Source organism: Lycorma delicatula, chromosome 1, assembly GCF_047948215.1.
Source record: "Lycorma delicatula isolate Av1 chromosome 1, ASM4794821v1, whole genome shotgun sequence".
NCBI classification, from domain to species: Eukaryota; Metazoa; Arthropoda; class Insecta; order Hemiptera; family Fulgoridae; genus Lycorma; species Lycorma delicatula.
The window spans coordinates 291,960,480-291,978,695 of record NC_134455.1 but is presented as its reverse complement, the minus strand read 5'-3'; the positions used below and the strand labels follow the sequence as shown (position 1 = coordinate 291,978,695).

Below are 18,216 nucleotides of genomic sequence, written 5' to 3'. Positions count from 1 at the left end.
TCGTTTGAACTTAGTTATTTTAATGTTACAAAATTTATTTCAGAAATTTACAGCTATAAAAAAAAAAAAAATTTCTTTTCTTTTCTTCATTAACCAAAAAAAGTATAATTAGGTCACGAAGAAAATAATATACTGAAACGTCTCCCCAGATGAAGTTATAAAATGGATTTTACCTGAGAGACCAATACATGAACTTCCCATATACACTTAGGCATCTGAATTCACGTGTAGTGAATTTTACAATAAAAGCAAAATTTTGATTGAAGATAACATAGCAGCATACGTAAAATTCTCAAAATGATATTTACATATAACAATATACATTTTTAAGTAAAATAAGTAATAAATCACTTATTAATAAATATTTAAAACCTAAATAAAATGATTAGCTTTCTGCAACATTATTCCATAAAACCAACACAATTATCGTTAGATTTTTATTAATTTAACAAAACATTTAGAATAAAGTAAATGTTTTTCAACATTTATGAAGTTAATACAATCTCATATTTAAAAATTTAACTGTATTACTGTATAAATCATTTTTTGCCAAAATTAAATATCTAATGTGCAACAGGATAATATTTACAAACATAATGAACATGTTTCCAGTCATTTGTGCGAGTACAACCTAGTAATCGAACATTAGGCAGTTGCGATTTTGTTGGTCGTTTCCATAAATTGGATCGGCGCCATATCACCATCGGAATCTCATTTGTTTCTCTACAGCTTTATCGTTCGTTCTGTCCATCTATCTGTCTCTGTTTCCTCTATATTTCTTCCACGCTTTATCTCATTCTGCTCTTTCACTCTCTTACTGTCACTATCACACACGATCCATTTGTCAAAGTCTACAATATATATAAATATATATATATATATATATATATATACTTACTCACACAGTGACAATATGTTCACAATTTCAATAACATACCGTAGAGCTTGACAAGTCTAACTTTATGTACTTTTGTCATATATCACGCTATGTTATGTAGAATCAAAATGTACTGTGTTATACAAATGTGTTCATTTAAGGTCAATCAGAACAATTATAATGATAAAATTATGAGTTCATTCATAAAAATAACGATTGATAAAATAATTAAGAAATTTAATTTCTCATATTTAAAAAAATATGAATTTATTATTTAAGGGAAAACCCCGTTAAAAATCTGAATTAATAATAAAACACAGATTTTACTTCGATATTTCCTACTATATAAAATAACATAACAGAAAAACAATTGACAAGTAGTAATACTCTTTATTTTTTGTTATTACTATCACTCCGGAAAGCTCAGCAAAATGATTTAGAATTGAAGCAAAGTTTTTAAACGACAGGGAATTGGGAGAACTTATTGGTACAGTTAATACCTTGAACTTTTATCAAAACGTGAAGGCGATTTTAATGAAGAATTGCGAAGCACTAAGACAGCTTACCGGAAAGAAATGAAAAAATCATTAGGAAAGAGAATCATTAAAAAAAGGGTAAAAAATAAAAAAGCGGAATACAGAAACAGAACTAACAGTAAATGAAAAAATACAAATAAAAAATAAGGTTTACTTTAAATGCATGCTGACAAAATCAGACAAATAATAAGAAATTTTATACAATGGGGAGAAATTGAAAAATAAAGTTGTTCGAAAGTTTTATTAACATACTGAAGTTACATGGAAAAAACGTTTAGCTTTTAAATATACGAGAAGAATAGTTTCAGAGAGAAGGATAAAGTAAACTTATATTAATTTATTGAAAGAAGATACTTCAATAAATGATTTAGAAGTTATGCTGGAGCTGTAGTAACTTACTGAGGGAGAGGTAAGTAGCTATTAAAAATACGACAGTAGATCATTTTACTTTACATTAAATTGAAACTATCTTTTTCTTTCAAGAAACAAAACATTTGCCGTCTGGATGGTATTAATTCTGAACATTTCTCTTTGTGGACAGTTACTTTTTCATTTCAAACTCCTGATTCTTTTCATAGAATATTAGGTGAAATTAAAGGTATAAAAAAAAATGAACTCTCGTAATTCCAATTTAAAAAAAAAGAGAACAGGGAGGTCTAACAAAGTTGTATAGAGATTATTATATTATGTGAAATCTCCGAGTTCTACGCAAAAAGTTTTAATGAGAAGATTACTATTATAATGTTATTGCACGCAAAAAGTTAAATTTTTTGTTAAAGAAAAAAGTATGAGGAAATTTCAAACACCGATAAAAATGAATGAAATTTTCGCATTCTAAACAGGAGAATATAATTAATAATGAGTCATATCTAGCTTCTGCAGACATTGCAAACGCCTTTTCAATGTCTTGTAGAAATTCTTGCTTATTTTGAAAGTGAGAATACACACAAAATTTGATTTATATTGTTCAAAGTGTTTAGAAAGGTGAAGACGAAACAAAAAAAGAAAATTAAAATAAACTATTAAAAAAAATAATGAAAAGCAACTGAAAATTCCTCCACAAGAATTTAAGTAATTATCTACTTCAAAAAACCAACTAACATATTTTACCAAAACTGTGCACCAAATATTTTGTAATATTTCATAATCTGGAAGAGCCATTATAATAAACTCTTAAATTTATTAATTATGACAACCGCACTGCCAATATAGTGTTATACTAGGATAAGCGACTCGTTACGAAGAAAAATACTGAATCACGTTTGGAATTTTTAAATGTTAATACGTATTAATAAAATTATTTTATATATATATTATAATATTAATAATATTATGTTATACATTATTGTTTATAATTATAATTAAATTATTTAATTTATTATTTACTTTATTATTAAATAAATAACTTTATTATTATTATTAACTAAACTTTATTATTATTAAGTAAATTATTTACTTTATTATTTATTATATATATATTATATATAATATAAAATGTATTAATGTTAATATTATATTAAGTAATATTATCAAAATTAATATTAAGATTTATCAAATTAGTTTATAAATGATTTTATGAATAGGTTTATATTGTTTAGTTATGAACTTTATGATTAAATACCTATATAAAACAACCAATTCTTTCTTTTTATAAATAATAAATACTGAACAAATAATAATGGAAGTTTTACCCCTGCTATTCACTGTTCAGGTAGACCATCTCGAAAAAAAATCCATCTTGCAATAAAATCTTTTTCATTCGTATTTTTATTAATGTTTTTAGTGTCTTACGATTTTAGAGCATTCATTTTAAATATAAGCGTAAAATTATCTTTCAGTATTTGCATATTTTAGCGGATTTTCAAAGAATTTGAAAATAGCTTCTGCTCCCGGTCAGGTTTATATACATATGTACGTAAAATATATATGTGTATATGTATAAAATTTATTCGTCCGCTTTACTGGACGTAATTCTTATCCGATTATAAAGATACATTGTGGGGTGATGTAAAAATATTACGGAGCCAAGGGAGCCTATTAATTTTCAAGCGAATCGGTTCACAGGAAACTGAGTTACAGTAAAAAAAATACTGAATTTTGTCTCCTTTATTTACTTAAGAATAAATTATTTTAAAAGATAGGACTGGTTTGATGCTTATCAACTATTCTATAAAAAGCCTGTGAAGAACTGGTGAAGAATACGGAAAAATTTTATGATCGTGTTTTAGGTAATATTTAAATAAACGATAATATACACTAAATGTTTAATTATATACAATTAGAAATATTTTCTCGATTAAGTTTTGATATTTTAACCGAGTAACTTAAAATACTTAAACAATGAAACAATAAAAATTATTTTTCTAGCGGGTTTCATATGAATTTGTTGAAATCGCTACTGAGCCCGGTCAGATTTTATAAGAGGTTAAATAGGGAAGGGAGTCCAACGCTTTTTTGTAGTCTCCTGAACATGATTCTGCTATCTTTATATACATATGTGTGAATAAGATCTTTACGTCCGCTCTACCGGACGTACATCTAAACCAACTTCGAAGAAAGTAAGTGGTGTGATGTAAACATAACGTCCACCGCCTTATTGTTCTTCAAATCAATCACTTTGCAAGAACCGGGGTTAGGATCAAAAATTGGATTTTGAGTTCGTTTTCAAGGGTAAATAAATCGGAAATCTGCCCTTATAAAAATTTTTTTTACTTTTATTCTTATTTACCTGGGTATAAATATGACCAAACTTTAGGTTTTTTTATTATAATACGTATATATTAGTACATTAATAATAAAACTGGAGTTAACTTTTATAATAAAAAAAGATTAGTTCTGATTATATTGTTATTAAATATTAATAAAATATTAACGTTGCCCTGAGGTAGGTAATCCCCACGTCCGGAACACAACATCTACGTTCCACGTCCAGGGCGGCAGCAGCTTACGTACATTACATATAGCTGGCTAACGGGGCTCCGAGTATTGTTCTCGCTATTGTTCATTTTCGGCCGAATTACATCTACAGGCCCATTTTAAGGACTGGGTTTCGCGTTCACCTGCAGGTATGACTTTTTCTAACGATTAAGGACATGGATTCATACCACCATTAGAGCTGGCGATATGGCGGTTACGGTCAAAGTTATTTGCAGATGTAACAGAGGCCTTTCGCTGTCCACATACCCCCGCGATGGCAAGCATGTAGTTAAGGTGCCCATGTTTTTCGGGGCATGGGAGCCCTGAAAACCTCAGTGTGTCTTGCCTGGAGTCAGTGCAGAGACTGCGCATCCGCTCTCTGCCAAGACATATGCCGGTTCCACTGGAGTACCGGAACGGACCTCCAGGGTTTTTAGCCCTGGAGTGGAGGTGTACCCCGGCGGCTAGCCTTACTACAGAAGGGGTCGTTCTAACATGCAAGTTGAACAACCAAACGTGGCAGAGGGTTCACGTAAACACCCTCATCTAGAACTGGCCGTTTCTACTGAGGCAAAACGGAGAAAGAGCGCGGAATCAAGGAAAATTGAAGTTGAGGCTAGGAAAAGCTTGCAAAAAGCTTTCTTCAAGAGCAACGTTCCGAAGCCGAAATATTTAATAATTACAAAGGAAGACGGTAATTTCTCGAGGGTGAGTCCCTTCCTCATCGCTCGAGAAATAAATAATTGTGCTGGAGGCCCTGTTAAGGAAATCAGAAAAACGTTCACGGGACTTCATGTAGAGACTGTAAATGATACACAGTCTCAGAAGATCCTAGGGCTGAAAAAAATAGGAGAATTGGCTGTACGTGTTGATCCCCATGGTACACTCAGCACCTCAAGGGGTGTTGTGGTTTGTCGGGATCTCTTAAACTGTTCAGAACAAGTAATTGTTGAAGAATTAGCAGCACAAGGAGTAATAGAGTGTCGCCGATTGAACATGAGATGGAATGGCGAGGTCCTTCCTTCAGCATCTCATGTTCTCACATTTAACCGGCCTACTTTGCCGGAGAAAGTTAGAGCGGGAATACATCTATTGAATGTGCGGGCATTTGTCCCACAGCCAATGAGATGCTTCAAATGTCAACGTTTTGGTCATACCGCTGTAAGATGTGAGAGACCGGAAATATGCGTGTGCAGCGATGAGGTGCATGAGGGAGAGCCGTGTAAAGAGCCTCCTACATGGATCAATTGTAAAGGACAGCATTCATGTATATCCAGGAATTGTCCTGTCTACAAAGACGAGGTAGCTGTGCAGAAAGTTAAAACCCTGCAGGCGGTGACCGGTGCTACTCCCGTGTCGGGGGTCGGCCTGGTTGCCGCTTCCCAATCGGCGCCTGAAACTGGCGCCGACCCATGTCCGTCGTCATCGGCGGCTTCGTTGGTCTCCGATTCGGAGACCGGAAGCTACACGGGCGACGACATTCTCCGCAAACACGAGGCTGTTCGCAGCATGGAGAAGAAAAGGAAAAAAGGATGGCCGAAGGGAAAAACCAGGCAATAATTTAATTTAAAATCAGCGAGTCGATAGTACAATGGAACATCAATGGATGTTTTTCAAACATCCATGAGCTCCAACGCTTGGTACATGATGTAGACCCGATTTGTATATGTCTGCAAGAAACACAATTCAGCCGAAATGAAAATTTTAAATTTAAAGGATATGATATATTTCGGCGAGATCAACCGCCAAATGTTAGAGTTAGTGGTGGAGTAGCCATACTAACATCGACCAGAGCTACCACCGAAGCTGTTGATCTAAATACAAATCTACAAGCGGTCGCCATTAGAATGAAGCGTCCAATTTGAAGGTCTACTAAACTTCAGAACTGAGTATAATTACTCATATAATGTACCATTTAAAATGGAAGAATTCAGGAAAGCGTTGGAGAAAGCAGGCAACACAGCTGCTGGTCCGGATGAAATCCATAATAATATGATCAGGCAGCTGAATACCACTGCAAAACGCAGATTATTAGAACTGTATAATCAAATATGGCGGGATGGAATGTACGCGCAGCAGTGGAAAAAAGCTCATGTTGTTCCAGTACCAAAGAAAAATAAAAATTTAACACATCCCAATAGCTAACGTCCCATTTCCTTGACGTGCGCTATGGAAAAAATACTCGAAAAAATGATTAATAATCGACTCGTTTGGGTTTTGGAAATAGAAAACTTGATATCACCATATCAAGCAGGTTTTAGACAATACCATTCTACCATCGATCAATATATCTTTTGTAAAACGTAATTTTAAATATGTCCCAACTTATTAGTTTATTTACTGATTCTTTTTTCAGTATAAATGCCTATCAACTTATACCAATAAATTATCAACAAAACAGAAAGTATTATTGTATCCAAATATGACATTACTACGTTTAATTAATTTATAATTAAAATGTTAAAATAAAATCTTACATAGAGGAAAGTAGTTTTTAGTAGAATTAACCATATAATTAAATTGAAACTAATTAAAATAAAATATTTTCTTAATTAAGCAAGAGGAATTATAAAACAAAAATAAAAAGGCATTCAAACTCTTAGTATATTATGATAAAAAGTTACAATAAACCGAAAGCTAAAAGTAAATATTATTAAGATAGTTTAAATTATTTTTAAAAAAATACGAGTGAATTAAAATACGTTTTGGACATTCCACGTTTTGTTTAAAATTTCATAACATGACAGAATGCTTGTTAAAATCAAGGTAGCCAAAAAGGAAAGATTAATTTTTTTTTTAAATATGAGAAAATATATTTTTCTTTTGTGTCAGAGGATACAGAATGAACACGATGAATAAAAGAAAAAAATAAGAAATATTTACCCGACAGATTGAGGATTGATGATGAAAAATTGTAAAGCTCAAAGGAAACCTCTAGCGGCGTAGGTTCTTCCCGTACAAAATTAATTAAGATGCATTATTAGTTAGTGAACATTATTTTTATTTCAGATAACGATGTTTAAAAAAAAGACTTTATCCTTCAGGAACGGTTAATTAGATTAAATCCACCGCATAAAAAATACTACTGAAGTTAATATTTTGTAAAATAATCTAGGTAAAATTAAGTAGAAAATAAAGAAATACAATCATCAAATAAAGCCGAAATTAATTTTATATACATTACATTTACAATAAAGTTTAAATATATGAATTAATACAAAAAATAGCCTTCACTGAAAAAGTTTTGACAATCTATAAAACCACTGAAATTTTTTTTTCCTATTTGCCACAAATTAACAAAATTCTCTTTGTACAGTTTCAATTTTGGCAAACGAAACACAAATTTATTATTCCTGCTAAAACTACTTCTGACACGTATACATTATTCTACACATATTATACCTATTATGAAAAATTTTTAGGAGTCTAAAAACATACAAATGTCTTAAGAACAAAATGCTAAGTTTTTTAAAAAGTGGAAAAGATTAGTAATCTACCTTTATATGAAATCAATCTAATTACATGTTTTAGTGATACCAATAATGGCTTTATATTAGAAAAATATATAATTTCCCAACGAGTTTACACCATACATTAATCTCCGAATTTATCAAGGAGTGATACAACATCTTCAGTAATTTTATTGGAAAAATATTTATTTTCTATGATAATTTACTTTCATATAATATACGTAAATGGAAGATTATTTAAAAAAAAAAAACAAATATTACAAGCCAAAATAAATGGTTTAATGATATTTTATTTGTATTTCTTCCTCATCATTATTTGGTACGGTATGCTGTATCGTAATAATGTACAATATAACTGAGGGACGTCATTCTGTTATTCTTGTTACACGGCTACTTTCTTACAGATATTATTTTTCTATAAAGTTAAAAAAAGCTGATGTGTACAACATATGACTTCCTTTACGCTTATTAAATTATATTTACACTTTTTTTTAAAAATGAAAAGTACATAAAATTTTATTTCATTAAAAACTTCTGATAGTTTTTCATTGTTTTTTTGTTATTACTGAATTATTTATTCATCTTAAAAACTTTTTTACAATGAGAGGTCAACAATCATTAATAAATCAATATATTTAAATTAAAAAAATAGTTAAAAAAAAGGAGATCAAGTCTGATTCGAATCGATGCGCCTTACCCTAAGATCTATATATTTCATTAATTGAAAGTTTATTTGGCCATAACTCTGAAACTTATGAAAATAAGTACCACTTATGTTACATCGTTGAACAGCTCTCAATGAGGACTTATTATTGCGGGTAAGAAAAAGTCCAAAATCCAAATATTTTTGAATTTTGGGCTTTTTGGCCACTTTTGGTTCAGTCGACTGCACTCAAAAGAGGAGCTGCACAACTAGATGTTACAACAGTCCTAAATCCAACATTTTAACATCTTACGGCTAACTGTTTTTGAGTTAGGCTAGATGCATATGTGTATGCATATACGCACGTGCAGACCTCACGCCGAAACTAACCAAAATGGATATTTCCGTTGAAATCTGAAAACAGAAATTTTACGCGATCACAATACTTCCTTTACTTCGTACAGGGAAGTAAAAAATTTAAGTAAATGCATTGACTTGAAGACACGCATTAAATATTCAAAAAAATATTTTGCATTCAATAAATTTTACGTTGAATTTTTGAAGTCGCGACAAATAAAGTCGATCTGTAACTTTTTTTTAAATTGATAGTGTTTTCAAAAACTGAAATTTAAAGCAGCATTGACTAGTATAATATTTATTAATTTACAGAAATTTTGTATTTAAAGAGGTAATATTATTTTTTATAATTTATTTCTATATGCAAAGGGATTTCCTGAAATAAAAAGAATAAAAACGTAATTCCTAGAAAGGGAATCACAAATTAAATTAATATTTATTCGGCAGTTCTATAAATGTTATTTCCCATACAATGGATACTTTTTTAAACTTTGTAGAATACGTTTAGCAAACTATATATTTTAAGTAATTATCGGAAACAAACCATTAAATTAAAAAGTTAGTCATATTTTAAATTTCAAGCTGTAGTAAGTGACCAACTTACACCAATTTACACGGTAGTAAGTGACCAACAGTTTCCCTTATGATTTATAGCACTGCGTGTTGTATCAAATCGTGTTATTAAGTTAACATATTAGATTTTCTACGATTGTACCGCGGTAGATCATTTAGGAGTGAACTCCAGTAATTATAATGAGATATTACTGTTAAACCATTAAAGTTATGGTTTAATTTACTGTTACATCAATAAAAGTTATTGTTAAGAAATGCTTATCTAGAACTATTTAAATAAGCACATTTCAATTAGATGTAATTTAAAAAGCAAGATCAATATGATTGTTTAAATCTCATTTGTTCATAAATATTAAATATTTTATCCAGCCCCATTACTGTAAAAATAAACATATAAATTATTAAGATATTTCTTAAATTTTGTAGAGAAAATACAAATCAAATTTCATTGTTTGAAAAATCTTTTCATTTAAGATATGGTTATTTTTACCTAGCTCCTTTCTCTTGGTTTGTTGTAACATTTAGAGCAACAAAAATTGCTATTCTTACAAAAGTTAAAGCTCCATTCAAAAACAGTCTCAAGCTTCTTGAAAGAGCGTCATTCATCCACAGACTTTAAGGGTAAAAGTTAATATCTACTGACTATTTTGAACTCTGTGTTGAGTGACTTAAATGGTTAGCGCTCGTCTTTTCGTAAGAGAGTTTGATATTTCAAACCGGTTGAAACAGTGAGATTTAATTTAATATTAATCAATACTAATCAATACTCCATACTGTCTTCGACTAACATCATGCTGTAGGGTTCTAATTAATTACAATACATTGTTGCCCAGCAATCCTCGAAGTGAAAGCTACAAGTATAATCATACCAAAAAAGAATGCCTATAGGAAATTAAAAAAAACGGCAAGATCCGGTGGAAACCGCATATGGCCAAATTGTACCGATTACCATACTTTCCTTTCTAGAGCTATAGCTCTGCTATAGAGTTATCTAGACGGGAAAGTAATTACACAACATATCGGTGAAAATTTTTCCGGTATACGAAGTGAACCAATGAAACTATAAAATTCTGAAGCATTGCAGAGCTAATACTGATACCACTGATTATCACTGTATACAGACGAATACGAATCAATATGACCGGAATAATATCAAGGTTATTTTTAAAAAATCTTGATATTTGTTATTATTTTATAAATTAACTATATAAAAAAATTGCGAAGAAATATGCAACCCAACGATATATGACCCAACCACCTTGGTTCCTCAGGAATTCTGAAATACATGATTACCTCGGGATCCCGTATTTTCGGGATGAGACTGACCGTTTCATTTCTAAATCCATGGTTAGGCTATATAGACAAGTAAATCCACTTGCTTTGAACCTGGTACAGAACGGTGATGACATTAGACGATTGAAAAGAATTTATGTACTGAACCTTAGTGATGGTCATTGAAGATACTATATTTTCATTTTTTCGTTACCTCGTGCATTTACCTGTTTCTGTTGGTATTTTTCATTTCCATTTTTTGCTATTTTTGCTACATATTTATTGTTGTTTTAATGATATTTCTCTTTATCATATTCTTGCTCTGTATTTACCTATATTAGCTTATTTTCTCAGTCTTATATTTACGTCTGTGTTTAATTTTTCATTCGTTCGTTAATCTACCTGTGTTGATATGTAAATGAGGATCTTCTATTTGATAAAAGCATCGCTTACGAACTGAATGCGTTGAATATATGTCGTCCATAGATGGGACAAGATCTAAAACCCAGTGATGATTAGTGTTAACATAATGAGTGTTTATTGAATCTAAGTTGTTACTATAAATATGTTTATTAAAAAGAATGTTTACCTGTTATTACAAATATTTACTGATTTTCTCGTTGGTGGAGGGGAATAATCATTTTAACATAATATTTACTTATAATTTGGTTCAAGAGAAACCGAAAACAAATTTTTGTCCTACGGAAACAAAAAATTAGATGAGATAAAAGAATTTAAAAATTTTAGCATGCATCATTGTGATAAATAGTGCGGAAAAAATAAAAAGAAGAATTTTGTATATAACATCAGCTGATATACAAAAAAACATATAAGAAATTTTGGAATCTGCATGTTGACACGATAAGTAAAACATAAAACACTATTTCCTTGATTTTCACGTCTAAAAAGATAACCTTATCTGAAATTCAAAATTCATAAATCTTTCTTAAAATCAATTTTGTAAAGTGTATAGAAATTTATTATTCTTCAAAATCAGTTTCCGTTTCTAAAATACAAAGTTTATTTCAATTACAACTATTAAGACAAGGTACTGACAAATTTTTAATGCAGTAAATGCAACATTATTCGTATATTTATATATTGTACGTATAAACGATGAATTTTATTATACGATTAACATTCTACGTATTTAAGATAAATTAAATCGAAATTCTAACCGATTAACTGTCGACCTAGATTCTTAAGATTAATCAAGCAGGAGTAGACGGAATGAATAATTATTTTTATTTTGTTGACTTTTAATCCCGTTTATTATTGCTTAACAAGCAATAATAAACGGGATAGCGATACTACTGTGGGTACTACTGTGCTACTGTGGGTAGCGATACTTTTTTTTAAAAGTAATTTTATTTGTCTGTTATCAAATTCTCTCGTTGTATTTTACTTATACATTTGGAATTAATGCCGAATATGATTGTAAGAAAAAAAAATAATGGTATTTTCTAATTTGACAAACCAAGTTTTTCTTATACCCATATCTACAACTTTTTTATAACATAATATTCGTAGTTTTATTTGATAATAAAAATAGCTACTATTTCAATTTTCTGGAAAGAAACATAAGCATTACGTTTAAATAAAATACTGAAAAATTCAAGCATGTTTCAAATAATACGTAGGCGTTCTCATTTACATTTCTGTAATAAGATCTTTTTGTATAAGACCTTCTTGAAACCGATATGGACGTATGGGATTCAATTCTAATGGATGAATTGTGACAGAAGTATTAAAGTGATCCAAAAATCACAAAACAAGATATTGAGAAAAGTAACCCAACCGCCTTGAATCGAATTTTTGTTCCTTCATTTTCATTTTGCAGTTTATTATATTTACCGTTTTCGTCATCGTCTTCTACTGCTGTTATTTTCAAAATCAAATCTGTCATTCAACCGTTTTGCTGCATTATATAATACAGTACGACAAACAACAACTTTAAGTAGTTTCTCAAAAGATTCTCAAAGGTAATTCGTCATTACTGGAAAGCGTTGCTTGATTTGCCCATAGAAATTATTCTATTATGACTCTTTCTTTGGCGTGTAGATGATAAAAATTTTCCTGTTCCGCGTTGCGAGGAGGTTGAACGACGTTATTAGCCAGGATGAAATCCCGTATTTGAAGTCCCCCCCACCCACCAGGAAGCACTCTGAACCGTTATTTTGCGAGATAACGGATCTAACCGGGCTTCGCCGCCATATCCTTGCATCATGAACACCTCCAGGCTACTCGCGCTGACACTAGTAAATACTTCATACGCATTACAAGGAACTTGTTTATTAAGGCTGTCATACCCTTTATTGTTAATATATCCGTTCTCGTATCGCTATATTTTCTTTATTTCTATATGGGTACAATCTAATGCTCCTTTTACTGTCGCATATAGATGTTTTATTTTATAAATTATGTTTTTTGTTCTTGTCTTTTGTGTTGTTTCAATGTTACTGTGTTGTTATTGTTCCGTGTAATATTTCAATGTTTCGTGTTGTGTGTTGAACTCACTTTTACCTTCTACGGGTAGGTAGTTCAATTCCTTTGAGTAATTAGGTCATTTCAGTCTTGTTTAAGACTCGGTGCGATGTTTTTCGTTTTGAGTTCATTAAATAGTAGTACACCGATGGGAATGTCTGTCGTGGCATTCGCATCGGAGGCATCCTGGCCGAAGCGGACTGGAATATGTCAGAAACTAAGGTTTCGAAGATGAGCTCCGGTAAAAACCATAAGGGCTCAGAACGGTTGGGGTGGCTGAGGATGACTTCCCCTACCGGGTCAGGATATCGGTATAAGAAAACATATCTGCCATAGCAACTTCGCCTCATTTATTTCTCGCTGTCTGAGGGAATTGTCTTCAGTTATTTGCTTCATCAATAATTTTGTCTATAACAAAGTTAATCGTTTTACACACAGTACAACGACGGACATTGAAGTCCAGTGCAATCCCACTCTGAAAACTTAGGTCAAGAAATCTTAAAAAAATTTCCATTATTTTTCCTGGACGATAGAGCACCTCCTAGAGATTCGGGTAAAATTCTTTTGCTAGAAAATCTGCATTTTCATTTTCAAACATTAATAGCTCCTAACACCTACTAATTTTTATGGCTTTTCTTGGGATGTAATTTTTCCTATCACGATCTGTCAGAAACATCGCCGTGGCTACGACTAACATAAAATTAGTCTGCTCTTCATCAGACTTAAAAAAAGGATAGTTTAAAATAAGATGAACGTTCTAGAACAATAGAGCTCCTCTTATGAGCTAAGGCTGCACAGTGAGCAAAGATTGACATGAAGTGAGTGGTAGTGCGAGGTAGGAGGCAGAGGGGACACCGAACAAGTTGCAACATTAATGGTTGTTACTGCTGCACTATGTTTACAACTACCCGTAGTTACATCTTCATGAAAAATGAAAAAATGAAGTTACATATTCATGTAAATGAAGTGTAGTCTCGTACAGTCTCAGATCGACCATTCCTGAGGTATGTGGTTAATTGAAACTCAACCACCAAAGAATACCGGTATCCATGATCTAGTATTCAAATCTGTATAAAAGTAACTGGCTTTACTAAGATTTGAACCATAGAACTCCCGACTTCAAAATCAGCTAATTTGCGATGATAAGTTAACCACTTTACAGTGGAAGCGGACCGCATGCGCATATGCACCAATGGGTTAAAATTTTTTTATTTAATTTATTTACTTCTTTGATAAAGGGAAAAGGTTTTAGGATGTATTTTATTTTAACAGAAGAGGACAAAAACTAAAAATTCTCCTAACTCTTCCTTTGTACAAAACTTGAGAAACAAAATAAAAAAAGAAAACGGATAAAAAAAGGGAAAAACTAAGTTCAACTTAAACATTGGGAAAAACGTTTTTATTAATACTGGGTGTAAAAAAAATCCAATTTTCACCAAAGTGTTAAGAAGTATTTTCATGTCAAAGACTATTGAAAAAGTAAAGTGTACCCTACATCAGACTCCGAAATAATGAAGTTGTAACTACAATTAAGTAGTTGTATCTTCAATTTATTCACATCAAAAGTAGTTACAACTTAAAAATACCGTAGTGATTGCTTCAACTTCTTTTTATTCACTTTATCCTTTATTAATGAGTTATTTAAAAGTATGTAACTACGGACAGTGGGAAAGAAAGACTAAGAGAGCACATGGAGCGGGAGAGAGTCGGCTGCGCGCAGCCGCACGCTCCCTGTGCTCTCTTCGTTTCGTTCTTCTACCTTCTTCGTTTAGTCCACTCTACAAGAACTAAACGAAGAAGACGGCGTCCCCCAATCCATTCCCGCGGCGGGCCTGCTTTTTTTCTAGTAGGTTATTAAGAATTTTGGAAGTCTCGATTTGAACTCTCACTGAAAAATCTTATAAGTTTTTTCTTATAAGCCTTGTTACCTAAAACGTAGGAAAATAGAGCAACCGTTTTAAGACCATAATATTTAGTTTTCTATTTCTAATGTGCACGTTCCAAACTGTTCAATTTTTGAATAATAAATAAGGGGGTCCAATGAGATGAGGAGAATATATGTAATATGTAAATGAAATGTAGTCTTGTAAAGACTCAGATTGACCATTCTTGAGATGTGATGTTTATTGAACCCCAACCAACAACGTACAAAAGTATCCACTGTCTAGTATTCAAATCTTATAAAAGTAATTTACCGTACTGGGATACAAACCTCAGAAACTTCAACTTTGAAAATCAGCAGTTTAACAGTTCACTTGCGACGACGGTTTTATCAAGCGACTAGCCGGTTGAGTTAAGACTATAACATCTATTCTCGATACAAATTTCAGAACCCGAATAGTTTAAAAAAAATCATAATTTTACTAAATTTAGATTGTAACGATTTATTTTAACTGTTAAGTTACAACCTATTAAACCACGTTTCATTTTTCACAGAAAAACAAATGTATGTATGAGTATGCTTGATTGTATTGTACTCACGGATCTAAAGTTGAATATTAATCGCTGTTATAAATAAAATTTGTTTTGTATAATAATTACTGCTAATTAATGTTCCATTCTATCTATAAATAGTACTCATTTTTAATATCTTGTAAAACCGCAACCAAACTTAAAACTTTTCTATGCAAGGTAAAATTTCATTGATATTTCAAAATATATATCTACTACTAAAAACGGTTAAATAATTAAATTGTAATTATAATTTTTATAAAACCACGTTTAACACCAATGTAAAAGAGAAAAAAATAATTCACCGTTACCAAATTTTGATAAAAAAAAAAATAAGCAAAAATTTAGATATTTTTATAACTATTTTTTACGGGAATAATTTTACTATCACTTAAAATTCACTACTTCGTCAATTCAAAATACTACATGATAAAAGCCTCTTCAAAAAAATTTAGTGGTAAAAATTATCATCAAACCGGACTAGCATTTTCTGATGTTTAAGCAGTACATACAAATATGTGGACAGTCATTCTCCTTTACTATATATTTTTAGACAAATAATATTGGATTACCTATGATGGTATATATATTTTTTTAACCACTAGAATTAATTTAGAAAAAATATTTCAAAGGAATAATAGAGAAAGGAAAACTATTATGTTTAATTCTAAAAAAAAAAACACATTAAGACTAAAGAAGATGAATTCAGAAGGAATATTACGACGAAGAAACAAGTTTTTGTAATCTTATGGGTAGATTTTTGTTCGTTCTAAGTACTATAATTATGATAATGTAGATAATCTCTGGCATAAATGAAATCATAATGTATGCTTTTGTTCCTTTTCTTTCTTTATGCTAAGTACGTTCCAATCCTAAAAATAGAAAGCACATAATGTTCATTTCAATGACTTACTCTGCACATTATCAGTAAAGATTAAAAATGTATGATATTTTACCTTTGTGTAAACGCCGGCGCTGGAGAGCTCATTTTCTATAACCATTATTATAATACCAAACATGCCCATAACGAGTGCATAATCGCTAATTCTTTTCCTCTTTTCGAATAGTGCTTTGCGTCGCCCCAGCCTGTATCCCACGTTGGGTTTACCACCTTTTCCACTAGATCCATTTAGATTACCACTTGATCCTAAACTTGCTCCCTTACATATCATCGCCCTATCCTCCGTGTACCTGTAAAATAAAACAATATAAATTAACATAACTTTATTATTTAAAAATGTTGTAAACATTATAAATTTAACAATTTTTAGTTAAATATAACAAGATTTAATTGCATAATTATAAATTCATTCTGCTGAATAAATCCTAAAGTAGAGGTCTGCCTAAACGGTTTAACAAATCGGCTATATCGTTCCCAAAGATAGGAAATGGTTTGCCAAAATAATTGTTTATTAATTTTTATTAACCAACTTTGGGCGATGTATAAAATCGATTTTTATTTCCATTTGGGAAATAGTAAAACTCTACACAAAAGTCCCGACAGGACACTCTTTGGCACTTTACAGTTTGGAGGAAAAGTTACCTGTCGAAACGTAAGTTTGAGTTGTCTGATTCATTTAATCGGTATAAATAATCTGATGAATCTTGGCATAATAGTTGTTTTAGAATAAAGTTGTGTATATTGAAATAAAAAAAAAAACAAAAAAAATAAATATATAACTTAATTCATACAATTATAGATTATTAATAGAAATAAATTACTTAAAAAAATTGAAAAATAAAGTGATGGCGTTAGTAATTATTAAAAATTCTAAAAAAACCGATGTAAAAACATGTAAAAATATTTATTTAACATAAAAACAATAACATTTTGAATTTTTGTTAATAATCAAGGAAATTGTGTATCATAGTCCTGCGTCTGATCTGAATACATGTAGCGAGTACAAAAAAAAATTATTCAAGGTAAACTTAAATTAAATAAAGTCCTTACAAGCTGGCCAGAATTAGACGCTTAGAGAGGAAAGAAATTAAGACAAAGATTTTAATTTTATTCCACATACGGAATGAACATGAGCGGTATTTTAAGCCAGTAAGAATAAAGCGTACACCAAAGATTAAGAGTCCGAATCATGACTAACTTCTGGCGACTCAGTCTCAATGTAGTAGTTAATAACGTTAGCATTTGAGGCGACTAACAAATAACATGCATATAAAAGTACTATTTAAATTACCAAAACCATTTGGTCAACCTTTAGAAATGTAAAAAAATGTATAAATTTTGTTTACGGTTTTCTTAATATTATTTAAGATTTAGAATATACACCAGTTTTGAGCCGACAAAATAAAAAGAAATTAATTGTACCTTTAACTAGAAATATAAATAAAGGTAGATAGATTTATTATACAAATAGATAGAGGTCCCGGGTTCGAATCCCGGGCAGGCATGGCATTTTCACAGACGCTACAAATCGTTCATCTCATCCTATGAAGTAATATCTAACAGTCGTACCGGAGGTAAAAAAAAGAGAAAAAAATAGATTTATTAAACAGCTACTTTTGAGAAAATGTAATTTAATTTCTGTTAGAAGTTACTTTGAGTATACCATAGTTGAGTAGATATACCATGTAAACTTTTTTTTTCATTAAATTTTTGTTTAAGATATAAGGAAATCAAAA

General features: G+C 30.8%; 1 protein-coding gene across 1 annotated transcript in view; it reads right to left on the bottom strand.

The window, feature by feature from the left end:
• SK (small conductance calcium-activated potassium channel) overlaps positions 1 to 18,216 on the bottom strand; it is a 1,178,465-nt gene that overhangs the window by 578,942 nt on the left and 581,307 nt on the right. The window contains exon 6 of the mRNA XM_075354908.1: positions 16,536 to 16,770. Coding sequence (XP_075211023.1) covers positions 16,536 to 16,770 — 235 coding nt within the window. The remainder of the gene's footprint in view (positions 1 to 16,535; positions 16,771 to 18,216) is intronic.